Below are 16,219 nucleotides of genomic sequence, written 5' to 3' on the forward strand. Positions count from 1 at the left end.
TTGGAGTTCACATTAGAATTATTAAGCAATGATGAGAGAACACAGTGAGGCATCTGAGAGTGTTACTGAAACCAAACAGTGAGGGTCTTACTGCATGCATGTGCAGTCCTCAGTGCTTCCCAACCCCTTCCCAACTTTGGGGAGGAGAGTGTCCTCCTGTTACAATTCCCCCCTTTAACACTCTTCACATTTGTAATCTTACAAGGGCAAATGGACAAAGTCCCATTGTGTAACTACTTCATGCTAGCCAAGGGGTGTAGTCCTACCTATTCCCCGGTCCAGCGGTCCCTAACAAAAGGGAGTCTGGCATGTAGGGAAGCCTTCATGCAATGGAAAAGGATCTTGCAAAGTCCAGGGCAGTTGGTTGTACCTGTAAAGTGCCATGTTTGATGTATGAAGAATGGGATTACTGGACAGGTTAGTGACCTTGTTGTGTTCTGGAGGTGAAAAATTTGGCAACAGGGTTAGAAGGCACAATCAGAAACCACAACTAAATGACAAAGGTGGAGACCAGTTCCACAACATCCCAATTAAGAAAGGGTGGCTTCCTTGGAGGAAGGTGTGCAAGGGATGTCACACCTGTCCAAAGACTTATTGCCAATGCTTTTAACTTAAATCAGGCAGAAGGGAACATTCTGAGATTCCTCCCTTTAACACTTCTGGGTTCTGTCTGTCTAAACTATTAAGGTAGAAAGGAAACAAATTTTAAGCAAAGTCAGTAGACTGCCCGATACTTAAGCCAATTTAACCATTTAGTCCAGCCAAACTGTTGAGTCTCAGGATGCAGATGGGCTTCCTCAGTGAGGTCTATACTGTGTAAGCAACTGCCCAGTAATAAGATCATAGGCATGCACCCCATGAAAACAGAAGGAAGAACACAGGTTAATTCACACAACAATCACAAACCAGTCTCTGAGTCTGCAAGACTATCTTTCAAGAGGATGTCCAGTTGTAAGGCCTTTGCTGGAATAATATCAATCAGTGACAATTTGATGAATCTTTTCACGGCTGTAAATTGGACATCTCTGGTGATGTCATCAGGTGTTGAAGTAAATAAGTTTAATTTATTTTTCTCTTTATACTCCACCCTCCACCAGTTTAACCTTAAGTGGAAATAAACTTTGAGGACAGTCAGCTGCACTAGAGTCCAATATTTACAACTAAGCATTGTGATTTTCCTTAAAAAACAATTCTTCTCCCTAACAGCACATATTGTCAACAAAAGACTGCCAGTTTTAATTTTTTCCTCATTTTTTGCACAAAGACAACAAAAGCAGCAATTGACCACACATAGACTGTTCAAATCTGCCTTGCTGGGACTTACATAAGGAACCTTTAAACTGACTTAGTGCACCCTTTGCAGCACAGAAGTGAAGCCCTATATCTGCCATACAGCTTTGCCTGCAGTACCTGTATTCCTCAAGTCCTTGAGGTTCTCACTATATGGAAAATAAGTTCCTCCTTGCCATATTTTCAGGAGAGCAACCTTTGTTTCTCCCCTGGAAAGACTGTAATGAACAATATGACCAAACAAGGTACCAGACCATTTCTTCAGTGAGCTTTTATTAGCTTTAAAAGTCAGTCTCAGTTTCTCAAGGCTTTCTGGCAACAGCCAGAGCCCAGGCATGTTCCCTTCAGGTATGACATTCCAGTCAAAGTCTTGGTTATTAAAACCATCATTGGAAACTGGTCTTATTGGTTTTATGCAAAGAAACTGTATGCCATCACTCACTCATGAATGACAAATTCTGGAGGAATTGGGTAGGAACAAAAGTACAAAGTAAAGAGGAAAATCCTTGTCCTTACAATAGCCACAAAAATTGCAGTTCCATGTTTTATCTTTCATTACTTTACCACAACTTAATGTGAAGTTTTATCCTTTAGAAACTTCAATTTCTTATCAAAACAGAAACAAAACAATTCAAAGCAAAGACAGAGCTTCAGAAAAAAGGGCAACTGTGACTAGCCTTAGAATCTTGTTTCACACCAACTGATCACATAGATGACTGATCTCTGAGGTCCAAATGGCACAAAGCTCCAATAGCAGAGACATTCTCTCACCTACCAGTGCATCTACTGGTCTCTCACCCCTGCTGGACTCTATCCAGGACCAATATCACAAAGCCCCAATTTAAGAGGCATTCTTTCACTCCATGTGGACTCTAACTGGCACTTGACAACCTTTCTAGGCCCCAATGGCAGAGGCATGACCTCTCGCCTCAGCAAAACTCCACCAGCACCAATGGCACAAAGCCCCCAATGGTAAAGATAGAGGGTTCTCATTATACACAAAAGAGCAAAGATTAAAGCAAATCCCCACAAGATCAGAAACCAAGCAAAGAACAAAGCAAGCAAAGAGTAACCACGCCCAAGAGCTGAGGTTTCCTTTCTTTCAGGTTTAAAACTTTCACACCCTTCTACACCATCCACAAACTTCTTCAGCTTTCTCTACAGCTTACAACTTTCTACACACCTTCTGCAACTTTAGTAGACCTTTTTACTCACACAGGAATAACCAAAACTCACTTTCAATCATTGTGCTTGTTAACAATGGAAAAGACCATACCTTAACTCTGCATCTAGAAGTCAAAAGTCCCCAAATCTGCAAACATGTAAGTAAAGTAAAAGGAACATTTGCCACTTTTTATTAGGGCTTGTTATCTTCTTCCAAAAAAAATTTCAAATCTCCTTCTGGAGTGAAGGTCCAGCTGTCCTTTTCAGCATCAACCATAGCAGCAGGTTTCCATTCCTCCTCATGCGGTGCCCATTTTGTGTGTGTGTGGTGGACCCAAGGCTTGCTTTCTGTGAGCTTTACTGAAGAGTGCATTGTCAGTAGGACATCATAGGGACCAGTATTTTGCTCAGCTAGCTGTTGTTCAGAGCCTTGAATTTTTCAGGTCTTTAGTAAGACTTGGTCCCTCGACTGGAATGGGTTTAAGGGCTCATCACATGGGTAGGAGAACCTACAATTGCAAACATGTACAGAACTGTTAGTGATTGCCCTAAATGTTTCACATATTGCTTAATTTTTGACTCATTCTCCAAATCTGTGGGGATGTGCCCCCAAAGCCAAAATTTGGAAGAGACTCCCATAAACTACTTCAAAGGGGCTTAACTTTAGCCCACTTCTGGGTGCTACCCGAATCCAGAGCAAAACAATAGGAAGTGCTTGGGCCCACTTCAAATGTGTTTCCTGGCATATTTTTGTGGGAGTCTTCTTTATTGTGTGGTTCATATTCTTGGTCTTTCCTATAGATCAGGAGTGTCAAACTCATTTTCACCAGGGGCCACATCAGTCTATGGTTGCCTTCAAAGGGCCAAATGTTATTTTAGAACTGTATAAATGTAACTACTGCTTAACAGTTAAGCAAGAGCTCAGCACTGCCACCAGGAAGAAACATGGTGCTGGGCCATATAAAACAAGGTGGAAGCCTGGATTCGGCCTGCAGGCCTTGTGTTTGCTACTTCTGCTATAGATTGAGGTCACCAAGATGCATATAACTTCCATTGTCTTTGCAGTACCTGTCCAACCTTCTGGGAGATCTCCAAAGTGAACAGTGGTCTATTGCCACTCTGAATGCTGTGAGGAAGCCCAAACCTAGGAATTATTTCTTTAAGTTTCACTACCTCAGTTGCCTTCTCAGTACTAGAGGGGTATGCCTCTACTCAATCAAAAAAAAATATCCACAAAAACTATTAAAAATTTGAAATTCCCTCTGGTTTTAGGCATTTGTGTGAAGTCTAATTGCCAGTCCTCAAATGAGCATAATCCTTCATATTGTACTCCCTTTTCTGCTGGGGCGTATTCTGACTTAGGATTGTTTCTGGCATATATCTGAAAGGCTTGGGTGATCTTCTGAATGGTCCTTTGCAAATTAAGGCCCTTCAAGTGTGGCCTAAAGAGGTCCATCAAACTATCCCTTCCATAATGGGTTCCTTCATGTAGGTGTTTGAATGTGGGATACACTAGAGAGTAGGGAAGTAAGAGCATATCATAGATGTTGAACTTCCATATGAAATTGGGGTTAGTGTTACTGAATCTCCATTCATGGGCTCATTCTTTATCTTGCTCTGTACACTGGGGTTTAAATTCTGACAAGTCCAAGCAGGGAATCACAACCCCTTGGTGTAGCAGCCCTCCGGCTGCTTGTCTTGCTGCTTTATCAGCAGTTTGGTTTCCATGAGTCATTTACAAACAGTCCCTTTGGTGTCCTGGGCAGTGCATTATGTCAATCTGCTCCAATAGATTCACTGCCTCTAAAATCCAGTAGATTTCACTGCCTGTAAAATCTCTTCTGCATCTCTTCTTTCTTTTTCTCCAAGATTGTGAGGCCTTTCTTCTTCCATATTGCTCCATGGTCATTGACAATTATGAAGATATATTTGGAGTCTGTAGATGTTAACCCTTCTTTCCCTGGGCTGGTACTAAGGCTTTTGTGAGGGCAATCAACTCAATCTTTTATGCTGAGGATCTCAGTTCAAGGGCTTAGGCTTCTATTACCTTGTCTATGGTGATTACTGTGTACCCAGCTTATTGTTGGCTGTTATCCATGAAGCTGCTCCCATCTGTATATAGCTCCTAGTTTTGTGCTGCCAGAAGCTGGTGCAGTAGATCTGGCCTACTAGAATGAACTTGGTGAATGATTTTCAAGCAGTCATGCTGGATGGCTGAATCTCCCTCTGTGTTTGGGAACAGAGTGACCAGGTTCAAGGTTGTGCTGGTCTAAAAGGTAATATTTGGGTTGCCCAACAGAATGGCCTGGTATTTACCCATGTACCTTGTGTTAGCCAATGTCCTCCTTTCAGTTTCCATAGAGTTAGGATCTGGTGTGGAACCAATACCATGGTAGACTGCCCCAAAATGAACTCCTCAGCTTCCTGTAAAATGTCACAGATAGCTGCCACTGCTTGAAGACATGATGGCTATTCCTTTGTTATGTGATCCAACTTCTTTGAGAGATAGGCTATGGGTCTCCAGTGCCTGCTTTTCATGAACGTACAATTTGAAAGATTTATGTAAATTGGGCAATCCTAGTCCAGGAGCTGAAACTAGCTTTTCCTTCAAGGTATCAAATGCTACTTCACAATCTCTTGTCCATTTGAAGGTTCAGAGTCCAGGCCTTTTAAGGAACTGTACAGTGATTTTGCTATAAATCCAAAGTTTGGAATCCAAATTCAACAGAATCCAATAATCCCTAAGAACCCATGAAGTTGCCTTCTGTTTTCTGGAATTTGTATTGTAGGGTTGGCTCACTTTCTATTTGCCATCAAGCACCTAATACCCTGTTTCAGTTGAAATCCCAGGTAGGGCACCTCCTGTTTACAAATCTATCCTTGTGAGGCAACGTCTTTTATCCGAAATGATTTAGAACTGTGATGGTGTTGCGCAAACAGTTCTCATAGGTATTGGTAGCTATCAATATGTCATCTATGTATTGCAGAAGAACTCCTGATTTCAGTAGAATGTCCCTTAAATCCCTTGCTAATACTTCCCTGAAGATATTCACAGAGTCCTTGTGGCAGCACAGTTCCATAGTATTGGATCATGGCTTTAGTTTCTAGGCCCTGCCATTGAAAGGTGAATGGTAGTGGAGCCTGTCCACCTACTGGAATGCAGAGAAAGGCATCCTTCAATCTAGGACTGAAAGTCATTTGCTATTTACAGGCACCGTGGTCAACAGAATATAGGGGTTGGGCACTATAGGATGAATGTCTTATGGTCATTTATTACCATAAGATCCTGTACAAATTGATATTCATCAGAGTGAGGCTTTTTGACTAGAAAAATGGGAGGGTTATAGGGAGACTGGCATTACAAAAATAGTCCTTATTTTAAGAATTTTTGTAGTATTGGTTGAATCTCCTCTAAAGCCTCCTTTTTAAGGGGGTAGCATTTCTTCCTTAGGGTCTGCACCCCTTCTTTTAAGTTAATTTTTGTGGGTTGGATATTAGCCACTTTAACTGCGGTTCCATCAGCCCAAACAGTTTGAACCACTTGTTCATAGACCTCAGGTGGGAAGAGTTCACCTGCAGGAACTTCTGGGCAAGTTAGGAGTGCCTGTAGCTGGAGAGCATGTTCCAGTGGTACCTTTCCACACATACCTGTTGCTTTTCAGGAGAAAAAGACTTGTGCATGCAATTTGCAAAGTAAATCTTGGCCCAACAGTGGAAAAGGGCAGTCTGGCATGTAGAGAAAACCATGTACAAACTTTTGATCCCCAAACTGGCATTCTAGGGGTTGAAGGAACTACTGTTTCTGTAATTGTCCAGTCATTACAATTACCATTACCACATCTGGACTTTTATTGGTTAATTATGTATTCAGCACTGAGTATGTAGCTTCCATATCTACAAGGAAATAAATTGGTGTGTTCCCCATCATCAACTGAAACCAGACTTCCTGTGGGAAAATAGTAATAGGGCAGAAGATATCCAAGGGACCCCTGGGCCTCAAAATTCATCATCAGAATCCCCTCTGATTTTAAGCATTTCTTGGCTAGGGTTTTTGTCACCTCTGTTCTCCTTTTTGAGTTTCAGGCACTCTATTCTCCACTGGCCCTCTTTCTTGCAATGAGCACATTGGTGCCTAGTGGGTTTCTCTTTGCCCTTAGGGTCCTGCCTCTCCTTCTGGTCTCACCCCGTGTTTCCAAGAACACTGTAGCTTGCTTTATCTTCCTTGTTTCCTGGGTACCATAGACTTTAAGTACTACGTCCACCAGCTGAAAGAAATTCATTCTCAATGCCCCATCTAAACTCCAGTCGCCTTCCAATATCTGTGGCACATTGCCCAGCAAAAGTCATGTTCACCATCATCACATTATCTGGTTCTTGCAAGTCAGCATCAGTGTGAGTTCTATTGGCCTGATAGATCCTTTCTAAAAATTCAGAAGGGTACTCTTCTTCTGGAGGGCTTGTATCATATTCAGCCTCTTTTGCCCAGGCACCCCCTGCCAAGCCCCTCTAATATGTTCCCGGAAGACTAAGTCTCCACCATTTGGGTCCAAGTCAGGTTCTGTCAAGGCAATTGCCCCGGCTGGGTTGAGGGTTCCATTGAGATTCTCTTGGTGGAAGCATTGGTCCTCTTCATTAGTCTTATTTATAACCAGCCATCTCTCATTTGCAGTTAACAGGATGTTAAAGAGAGCCTGTACATCTGTCCAATTTGGATGATGAGTGGCAAAAATGGAAGTGACAAGATCTTCCATTTTCTGTGGATGCTCCCTATGAGGGGTTGGAATTCTAACAAATCAGTAAGTCTGAAGTGGAAAACAGACTATAGGCCCAATAGTAGCCAGCAGGCTGGCTTTCCTGATTTACTCCACGTATAGGATATTGCTTCAAAGGGAACTGGCTTGCTAAGGATTGGGAGGCTTCCTGGAAACATTTGGTGCCTTGATGGGTCTTCAAGAGGGAGACCCATCATTCATCATACAGGGGTGGGGCTCTTGGCTCTCTGGGCCCTATTTCAGGGGTAGCTAATGGTGGGGATAGGATGGAGTAGAACCTCCCACTACAAACCTTTGTCCCCTAGGTTCAGGGCATTAACGAGGCTTCTTTCCTCATCCTCCTTTTATTCCTGTGTCCTACTATCAGGAAGAAGTTTCCAGACCCCCTCCCTCCTCTGCACCAACAAGTCAACATCTGTCTATGGTGAAGCCCTGTTATGCAATGACATAAACGCCTTGACATAACTGATTTCACCCTATTTGTGTAACTGTTGGTAATACTGTGACAATTACATGATACAGTAATCTAAAGAATCATCCACGGGCCACCTTTCCCCACAATCCAAAACATTCAAAGGTCACAAAGTATTACAATAATAAGCCAATACCTCTTTAGGCATTGGATAATGGTTGTACATACTCCAGTCCATTAACATTCTACCCACTGGGCTCCCTCTAGGAACCAACTCAGAACAACCCCTGCTGTCATGGATACACAGAAAGCCCAACCCTATGACCAGAAGAAGCCAGGCAACCTGGGAACATATAGATAAAACTGGCTTCCACAACTCCATTAGTTCAACAAATGCTCATAAGAAAGTTTTCTGTCAACCAATCTCACAATGTTTGTCAAGCAATGGCCTACCCAAAACTCAGCCAGTCTTCACCCAGATTCTGGTTTGCAGCCTCAAAACTCAGGTGATTCTTTCTTCTTTCCAGAGTTTATTCCCTTCCCAGACCCATTTCCTTTCTACCTGCCAGGTGTGTTTAAGTGACTAACATCTCTAGTGGGCATGCAGAGAAATTCCCAGCAACTGGAAAACCCCACAGTCCCACTCCTTGGCTTTAGGTGGGGAATTGACCTCCCATGACCAACTAGGGTCCTATGTTGGGTGCTATTACTGTTACCTAAAACCAACCAGTGGGGCACTGCAGCAGGAGCTAGAAAAAGCACATTGTGATAGCAAGAAGCATGAGCAAAGCCCTTATGTGCCTACAGTGGCCTCCATCAATGAGGCCTAGGATCTTGTTCACTGCAAAGAAGGTACTCAGAGAGTCCCAGGAAGGCATGAGAATGTATGTGTGTGTGTGTGTGCACATGTGCTCTTGTGAATGGTTGTACTTAATAAACAAGAAGGAGAGGAGGACTCAGGCCTTGTTCCATCTGCATCAAATATAAATCAATTAAACATCCCAATCAAGTATGGAGAATTGGCACCTGCCTTGCCAGGCTCCAGAAAGGTAAAGGCAGAAGCAAAACCATAGCTAGGTGACTGAAACTTGCAGTTTCCACTTGGCAAAGTCTGTGAGGTTTACTTGTAAAGGAGATACTGAAGAAGGCCCTACTGGGAGTAGGATGGCACTTCATCCCATTGAATGTTAATTCTGCATCTTTTCCTTATAGGTGGGGACAGCGTGAGAGAAGACAGGTCCTGGGGTTCTGGGCCCTGTCTCTGTTTCTATCTCTTGCACACCTATGTACACAAACAATATAACACTCATGTGTGTAGGCACACACAAGTCTTGAAGTATCCTGTGGTCTCTTGGCATGTGTGTAAAACCTGCCTGTCCTGTATGAGCAAAAGACAGTTCCTCACCCCTCAGCATGATGTCAGGGCACTGGGGCAACCTGAGGAATCAGAACCACAAGATGCTGCTGGAGGATGATGCTAGCCAAGCCTGTCTAGGCAAAAGATGTTAGACTAGATATCAGGAGGAAATTCTTTCACCACATGGCCTTCCAGAGGTGGAAGGCAGGGGTGGTAAATGCTTTGCAAGTCCTGCTGTTGACCTGCCCAAAGTACCAGAGGCAGGTGGTAGGCAGTCCTGCCTGGCAGAAAAGTGCCAGCAGTGGAGGCAAGGTGGTCATCCAGAATGGCCCTGGGCCTCACAACAGTCTCAGAAGCTGCCTTTATTCTGACTCTTGCCACAACTTTGTTAGCCATTGTACTGAACTCCAAGATGTAGAATTTCTGTTTGACTTCAGTGATACCTTACCACCCAGTCTCAGTGTTCTTAACTGTGAAATGGGGGAATAAAGGGATATGCACACAGTGGTTTTGAATCTAAAGTGAGAGGTTTATGGAATACATACCTATGCAAAGGTGAGGCCTATCTGCACTGACACTGGCTGCTCCTCTCTTCAGCATGTCCTCCTCTGGAGAAACTGAGATCCATAGGAGACAAGCACTCTGTGGGCTGTGAAAATGGACACCAATTGCCCATCATAGATTCTCCTCATTCATCCACCGAGATTAGGTGCCTTGTTTGTGGGGCCCAGTATACAATGATGATGTGTACTAAAGATGTGTTCTAAAATTATGAAGAATTTTAAGACAGTGACAGCAGAACATTAAACCAAGTGTGGGCCCTTTCAGACTGCCCAGGCTATACCCCCTTGAGACCGGCCCTGCACCCACATCCTCTCCCCATCCTCCAACACCACCTTGCAGCATGTGTTTTTCCATCAAAAAGTGTGACAAGGGGAAGCATTAAGGCATCCATGCCCTGCTTCAGGGACTATCTGAAAGGCATTTTAAGTACATTTAAGTTTGTTTCCACTCACAGTCATTACCTGACCCACAAATCCCTCTTGGCAGCAATAGACTGGACCCCATATGGATTCTGCAGGGCTGGATTCTGCGAGCCAAGAGCAGATAGGGTCTATTCTGCCCTGACAAATGTAGTCTGTGTTGGGAATGGGACTGGATCACCTTGGAGGTAAGGGCTCTCAGGAGCTTGGTTCATCCCACCTCCCAGCCCTGAACCACTGAAAGTGTATGCACTCTAGGAGACTCCCCAGAGAAGGAGCACTATACTGGATATGTGCCTATTTTCCTGGCAGCTGGGGCACTCTGAGTGAAGCATCTCTCCCTTGACAAGACCCATCTTCAAGGCCTTCCTCTCAGAGTGGCTCCAAAGGCAGTAGGTTCTTCCAGTGACCAGGGCCAAGGGTATGTGTTCCAAGATAGCAAGCCTGCAGAGGCTATGTTGCCTCTCATGACATAAGCTGAGTTGTCAAGTCATCACACAGTGTTCTCATGCTGGTACCCTGGAGCAAGAATGAAGGACCCACTTCTGTGGAGGTATTAGGCACACTGAGAAGAGCTGGTAGTCTCATGGGCTTCTGGAAGACCCAGGCTGCTCAGATCTGAGTGCCATCTTGTGGATGTATAGCTGCCCTTCTCTCCTTCCCACTCAGTGGGATTCCCTGCAAGCCTTGAGATTTGAGACTCAGTGGCAGCATCTTAGATCACTAGTGGTTAGTGCATGCCCTTCTGCTGACTGTGGTCAGCATCTGTCTTCCTCGTGGCAGTTTCCTAACCCTACCCACAGCCCCTCAGTGAGCAGTTTTTTAGGCACAATTTACTTAGGTTGAAATGCACAAATCTTGGCTGTCCATTGTTGACAGATGGATGTGCCCATGTGACCTATACCCCTATCACTATATGGAAACTTTATATTCCCCAGAACATTCTTTCCTGCCCTACCCAGTCTGTTGCCTCCCCACCCACAACAGGTAGCCAGTTTGATTTCTACCATCTAAAATCAGTCTAGAATTGTGCCATGTGTATTCTTTTGTGCCTGACTTCTGCTTAGCCTGATGTCTGAGACCTGTTCAGGTCATTGTGTATATGAATAGCTCATCTCTTTTCATTGGTTCATAGGATGCCGTGCTGTTGGCTTATCCATTCACCCCTGAAGGTCATTATGGTTGCTTCCTGTTTGTGACTGTGAATAGCCCTGCCACTTGTGAATACGTCGTTTTTATTTCTCTTGGACAAATGTAGTGGAATTTCTGGGTCATATAGTAGGAATGTGTTTAACTTTAGATAAAAATTTGTTGTATTGTAATAAAGTTATTTTTTAATTTTATTTATTTATTTTTAGAGAGAGGGGAAGGGAGGGAGAAAGAGAGGGAGAGAAACATCAATGCATGGTTGCCTCTCACGTGGCACCCCCAGGGACCTGACTTGCAACCCAGACTTGTGCCCTAACCAAGGATCAAACCAGCAACCCTTTGATTCACAGCCCATGCTCAATCCACTGAGCTACACCAGCCAGGACTGTAGTAAAGTTATTTGATTCATGTTTGGTGATTCTTGCCTGCCCTGCTTATCTGGCTCAAGGTGATGTATTCCAAAGCCTGCAGGAACTCCCCAGGTGTGTTGTTTACATGCTTATCAAGCTTGGGGAGTTGACAATGATTTTACAACTTTTGTGTACTGCTCCTTTTCCTCCATGTCCTATTTTAAAGCAGTACATCTTTAGCTAGTATTTAGCTATACAAATAATTGTGTCAGTGTTCTTGGAACTACAGATGAGAGTCCTACTATATTCAGAATTTTAAATTAGTGAAAATATATTTTTTTGGTCCATGTGAATCTTTTATCAAAGTATGGAATAAAGCCACTACGGAATGCCAGCCTGCCTAGGAGGCCTGCTCCTGGCTCAGTAATCATCCCCTCCTCCTCCCTCACTCAATTCCCTACTCCCTACAGCCCCGCTGGGACTCTACTTCTCCAGGGACACTTACTGGGAGAAGCTGTACCTGGACCAGCCAGCCGGAATGCCCCTGCTCTATGTCCACGCCCTGCGTGATGCCCCTGAGGAAGTACCCAGCTTCCATCTTGGCCAGCACCTCTACAGCGTCTATGGCACACGGCTGCATGAAAACAACTGGATTCGCATCCAGGAGGACACAGGCCTTCTCTACCTTAACTGGAGTCTGGACCACAGCTCCTGGGTGAAGCTTAGCATCCGAAGTAAGGCAGCAGAAGCCCTGTCCCGACCCCTTCTTCTTTTCCCACAGCCAATGGCACACTTACACTAAGGCTCAGAGAGTGGACTTCTGCTGAAGAGTGAAAGAGGTTGGCCTGACTTTGTATCCAGCCTGGCAAGGGAGCCAGGGCAAAGTAGGGGGCTGTTGGTGGCCCTGGGGCTTTCTGATGCTGTTAGCATTTTGAAGGACCTATGTGGAGGATGTGGGTGCACTCACCATGCTGGACCCAGATGACTTTACCAGTTGGGTTAACAAGGATTTAGGGCTTTGAGAGGGGTTAATAGAGGCTAGAAAGAATCCCAAGGTTTATATTTAACAAATAATTTGGAACTTTCTAAAGTAAAGCTACCCTTGGTACCTGGTGGGGATTTGGATCTAGTGCCAAGGAGGAAAGTGGAGTAGAAGGAAGAGTTGGCCAGATAGATCTTCAGAGCAGGAGTCAGAGCCTAAGTGAAGGCTATGTGTGTGACCCTGGTATAGCAGGGAGGAAGGGATGTTAAGTAGAGTTTGGCCTTGTGGCACAAAACAGTGATTGTATACCCAGTAGCTCCCTAGTGAACTCTCACATCAGCCCTGAGCTTCCGTGTGTGGGTAAGAGGCAGGCAGCCTGTGAATGAAGGTGGCTGGCACTACATTCAGAGCCATGAATGACTGCACGCATTTGTCAAGTAAAATCAGCGTTCCCTAGTAAAGAGCACACCCTGGGTGGCTCCCGAAAGAGATGATGTCTGAGATGGATTTTGTTTATACACGCACTTACTTGTCATCATTTTCATTCCCATCTGTGGGAACTTCAAGAGCCAGGGTCCCTGGGATAGAAGCCAGAGTAGAATTTTCTAAGGGTACCATTGCATAGGAGGCCTCTTCTGTTCATGATTGGAGATCAGTTTCATGCACCTGTTGGGTAGAGTCAGGAGAGAAATCAGTAATAGAAACAGGGAAAATTTGTACAGAGAATTAGTAACTATGACAGGGGATTGGAGCAACAAAAAACAGGCTAGTAAGAGGCAAAGAGAACTAATGAATATGGAAAAGCAGATGTGAGGAGCAGCCACTACCCTAGGGCCGAGAAACAGGGTTCAGAAAGAGTCCCCCACTCTAGCTAAGGTCTAGACCTTATTGGAAGGGCAGTCACTGTGGTGCCCCATGATGAAATTTGCTAGAAATCACACCTCTAGATGCTAGATACTCTGACCACAGGTTATGTTTCTGCAGAAGTGCTCCATAATGAAACTGCCTGGGGGAGGGTGTGAAGGAGAGGCCCACATTAGCAGAAGTCACCCTGGGGAAGCTCCTGATCTCGTGTTAGACTCCAGGCTTGAGTGATAGAGAAGCTGGTGGGGGAAACAGTGGGGGCACAGGGGAGGTGGGGGCACAGACCAGGGACAGGGGACTTGAGGGTAAGCTTGAGACCCAGCACTCAGGGCACTTTCCTGAGGAGGAGTGAGCTGAGACCTGAATTATAAGAGGGGTGGGCCTGTGGTACTTCTCTAGTCAGTACGGGGCAAGTGGGAGGTACTGGCTAAGTCAGAGACCCCAGCAGAGCCCTGCAGACCATGATGAAGACTGGGCTTTACACCAGCCCTGGAGTTCCTGCCCTCTCCCCTCTCTGTTCCACATAACCTGACAGGTGTGGCTGATACCCCACTGGGCCTGACTTTTCTCTCTCTGCAGATGGTGGCTTTCCCCTGCTTACTGCCTACGTCCAGGTCTTCCTGTTGCCCACATCCCTACGTGAGGGTGAATGCCAGTGGCCAGGCTGTGCCCGTGTGTACTTTTCCTTTATCAACACCACCTTCCCAGCATGTAGCTCCCTCAAACCCAAGGAGCTCTGCTTCACAGAGACAGGGCTCTCCTTCCGCATTCGGGAAAACAGACCTCCTGGCACCTTCCACCAGTTTCGCCTGCTGCCTATGCAGTTCCTCTGCCCCAACATCAGCATGGCCTATAGGCTCCTGGGAGGTGAGTGCCGGCCTCATTATCCATTCTTCGGTGCCCACTGTGTGCCAGCACAGTGCTCCGAGCCCACAATATGAGCCATGCAGTTTATTCTTCACCACCACATCATTCATTTAATACTACCGAAGTACCTGTCATACACCTGCAGTAGGCCAGGCATGCTCTAAGGTCTAAGGATACGACAAAACCAGCAGAAATCCTGTTTGCCTGCAGCTTCCACTCCTGTGAACAATGGAAAGCACACATGTACTAGGAAATCAAGTGGCCTCTAAAAGGGGCCAGGTGGGAAGTAAAGTCAAGAAAATGTGGAGTGTGGAGACTGCTGTCTTCAATTGGGTGGCCAAAGAAGAAGGCACTGAAGCCAGGGTAGGAGGGTGCCAGGCAGCAGGGCTAGCCCCTTTGAGAGTGTTGATGTCAGACCCCATGAAGCTGGAATATTGTGAGTGACAAGGGAGAGTAGAATTGGATGAGGGCAGAGAAATTCCAGGGGAGTGGCAGAGCTTCCAAGTGAGAGACTAGGGAATCATAGAAGGGTTTTGAGAAGGACATTGACAGGACCTAACTTATCTTTAAAAGATTAGTCTGGCTGCTGTGAATGATTTGGGGTGGTGTGGGATGGTTTAGAGAGGGAAGCATGGAGAAAACTGGGAGTCTACGTGAGGAATTTCTGAGCAAGAGGATGAGTAGAGGCTCATCCAACCTCCTCTAAGTAGAGGAGGATGGAAGCCAAGGGGCAATGGGAAGTAGCCATGTTTGGGGCATGTTTTGAAGAAAGATCCAGCAGAATTTCTTGATGAGTTGAATGTGTGGTGTTGAGAGGAAGAGGAAACCAAACAAGGTTCCAGGATTCTACCCAAACAGCAACAAGGACTGCCAACTTGACAAGATGGCCCAGCCTTCAGATGACCACATGCTGGTCCTGGGTGGTATAGGGGAGGGGAGGGAGTTGGATCCTAGTGGAGATGAGCAAAGGCAACTGAGAAGTCATGTGAGGCACTATTTAAAGACAAGAACCTGGGACTCAAAGAGGACACAGAGGGCGCTGCTAGTATGTGGAACCTGGATTCATACCAAGTTTATTGCACACACATAGTAATAATGTTAAAAAATTCTCAAAATAAAAGTAGTCATGCACCCTTCCCCATCACATTTGGTTTGCCCTGTGGCAGGGACAGCTCTTTTTGTGCAAGATTATTGCAAAGCATATGGTTTATCATGCTGCTCATTTGGCTAAAATTTATATAACTAAATTATGTTGAGCATGTTTTCCTTTTGTAACTATCAACAGTAGAGGGAAATATTATTTGATAAGCATTTCTTTCCCACATGTATAATCCATATGTTAGTATATGTCTGTGATGTGAGAGTCTTGTGATTTCCTACCAAGTGGAGTTGACATAACCCTCCTGTGTTGACCTTTAAGCCTTTGGCTTTTCCCCTTTTTTGGGTTTTTCCTGGGGGATAAAATTCCAGCACAGGCTTGGATTAAAGAGTGTGTCATTGTTGCTAGTTCTCCCCACACTGAGTTGTGGGAAGATAGATGAGTTGATAAATGTAAAGTGCCTGGTGAGAAACAGGCACATTATTCTCATCCACTCACCTTCTGGTGAAGAAACAGGAACAAAGAGCTCAGCAACCAGCCTTAGTCCAGACAGCCAGGAGCTATAGAGAGGGAATGCAGAATCTGCCAGTCAGAAGTATTGTGTGTTAACATCAAATCATTCACCAAATGTCCTCTGTGTTTGTTTTCAAGTGGTGGGATTGACTTCCCAGATCCTCTAAAATGAGCACATATTGCTTCCATAATTTAAAAAACTAACATTTTTTCAAAAAGCAGCAAATGCTGGCAGATGGATCTCTAGGCCTGTAACCTGGCTGAGCTAGTGCCACTCCACAGCTGAGGCAAGGTGGGCAAGGGGTATAGCATCCTCATAAGTGGTGAGGATGAGTACCTGATACAGGCTTCCCAGTTCTCAGTCCCCACTCCCTTTGTCAGCATGAGAGAAGGCTGCAGCTACAGGAAAGCTCACTA

The 16,219-nt window shown here is 45.1% G+C and overlaps 1 protein-coding gene across 2 annotated transcripts in view; it reads left to right on the forward strand.

The window, feature by feature from the left end:
• The window catches only part of RET (ret proto-oncogene), a 72,998-nt gene that overhangs the window by 26,941 nt on the left and 29,838 nt on the right, over positions 1–16,219 (forward strand). The window contains exons 2-3 of one of the 2 annotated variants that reach the window (XM_045842358.1): positions 11,948–12,211; positions 13,903–14,190. The exons of the other annotated variant lie outside the window; for it this stretch is intronic. Of the exons in view, the coding sequence (XP_045698314.1) occupies positions 11,948–12,211; positions 13,903–14,190 (552 nt within the window). The remainder of the gene's footprint in view (positions 1–11,947; positions 12,212–13,902; positions 14,191–16,219) is intronic. 2 annotated transcript variants of the gene reach the window in all.

This window comes from Phyllostomus hastatus, unplaced genomic scaffold, assembly GCF_019186645.2.
Source record: "Phyllostomus hastatus isolate PE091 unplaced genomic scaffold, TTU_PhHast_1.1 phas_contig_38, whole genome shotgun sequence".
NCBI lineage: Eukaryota > Metazoa > Chordata > Mammalia > Chiroptera > Phyllostomidae > Phyllostomus > Phyllostomus hastatus.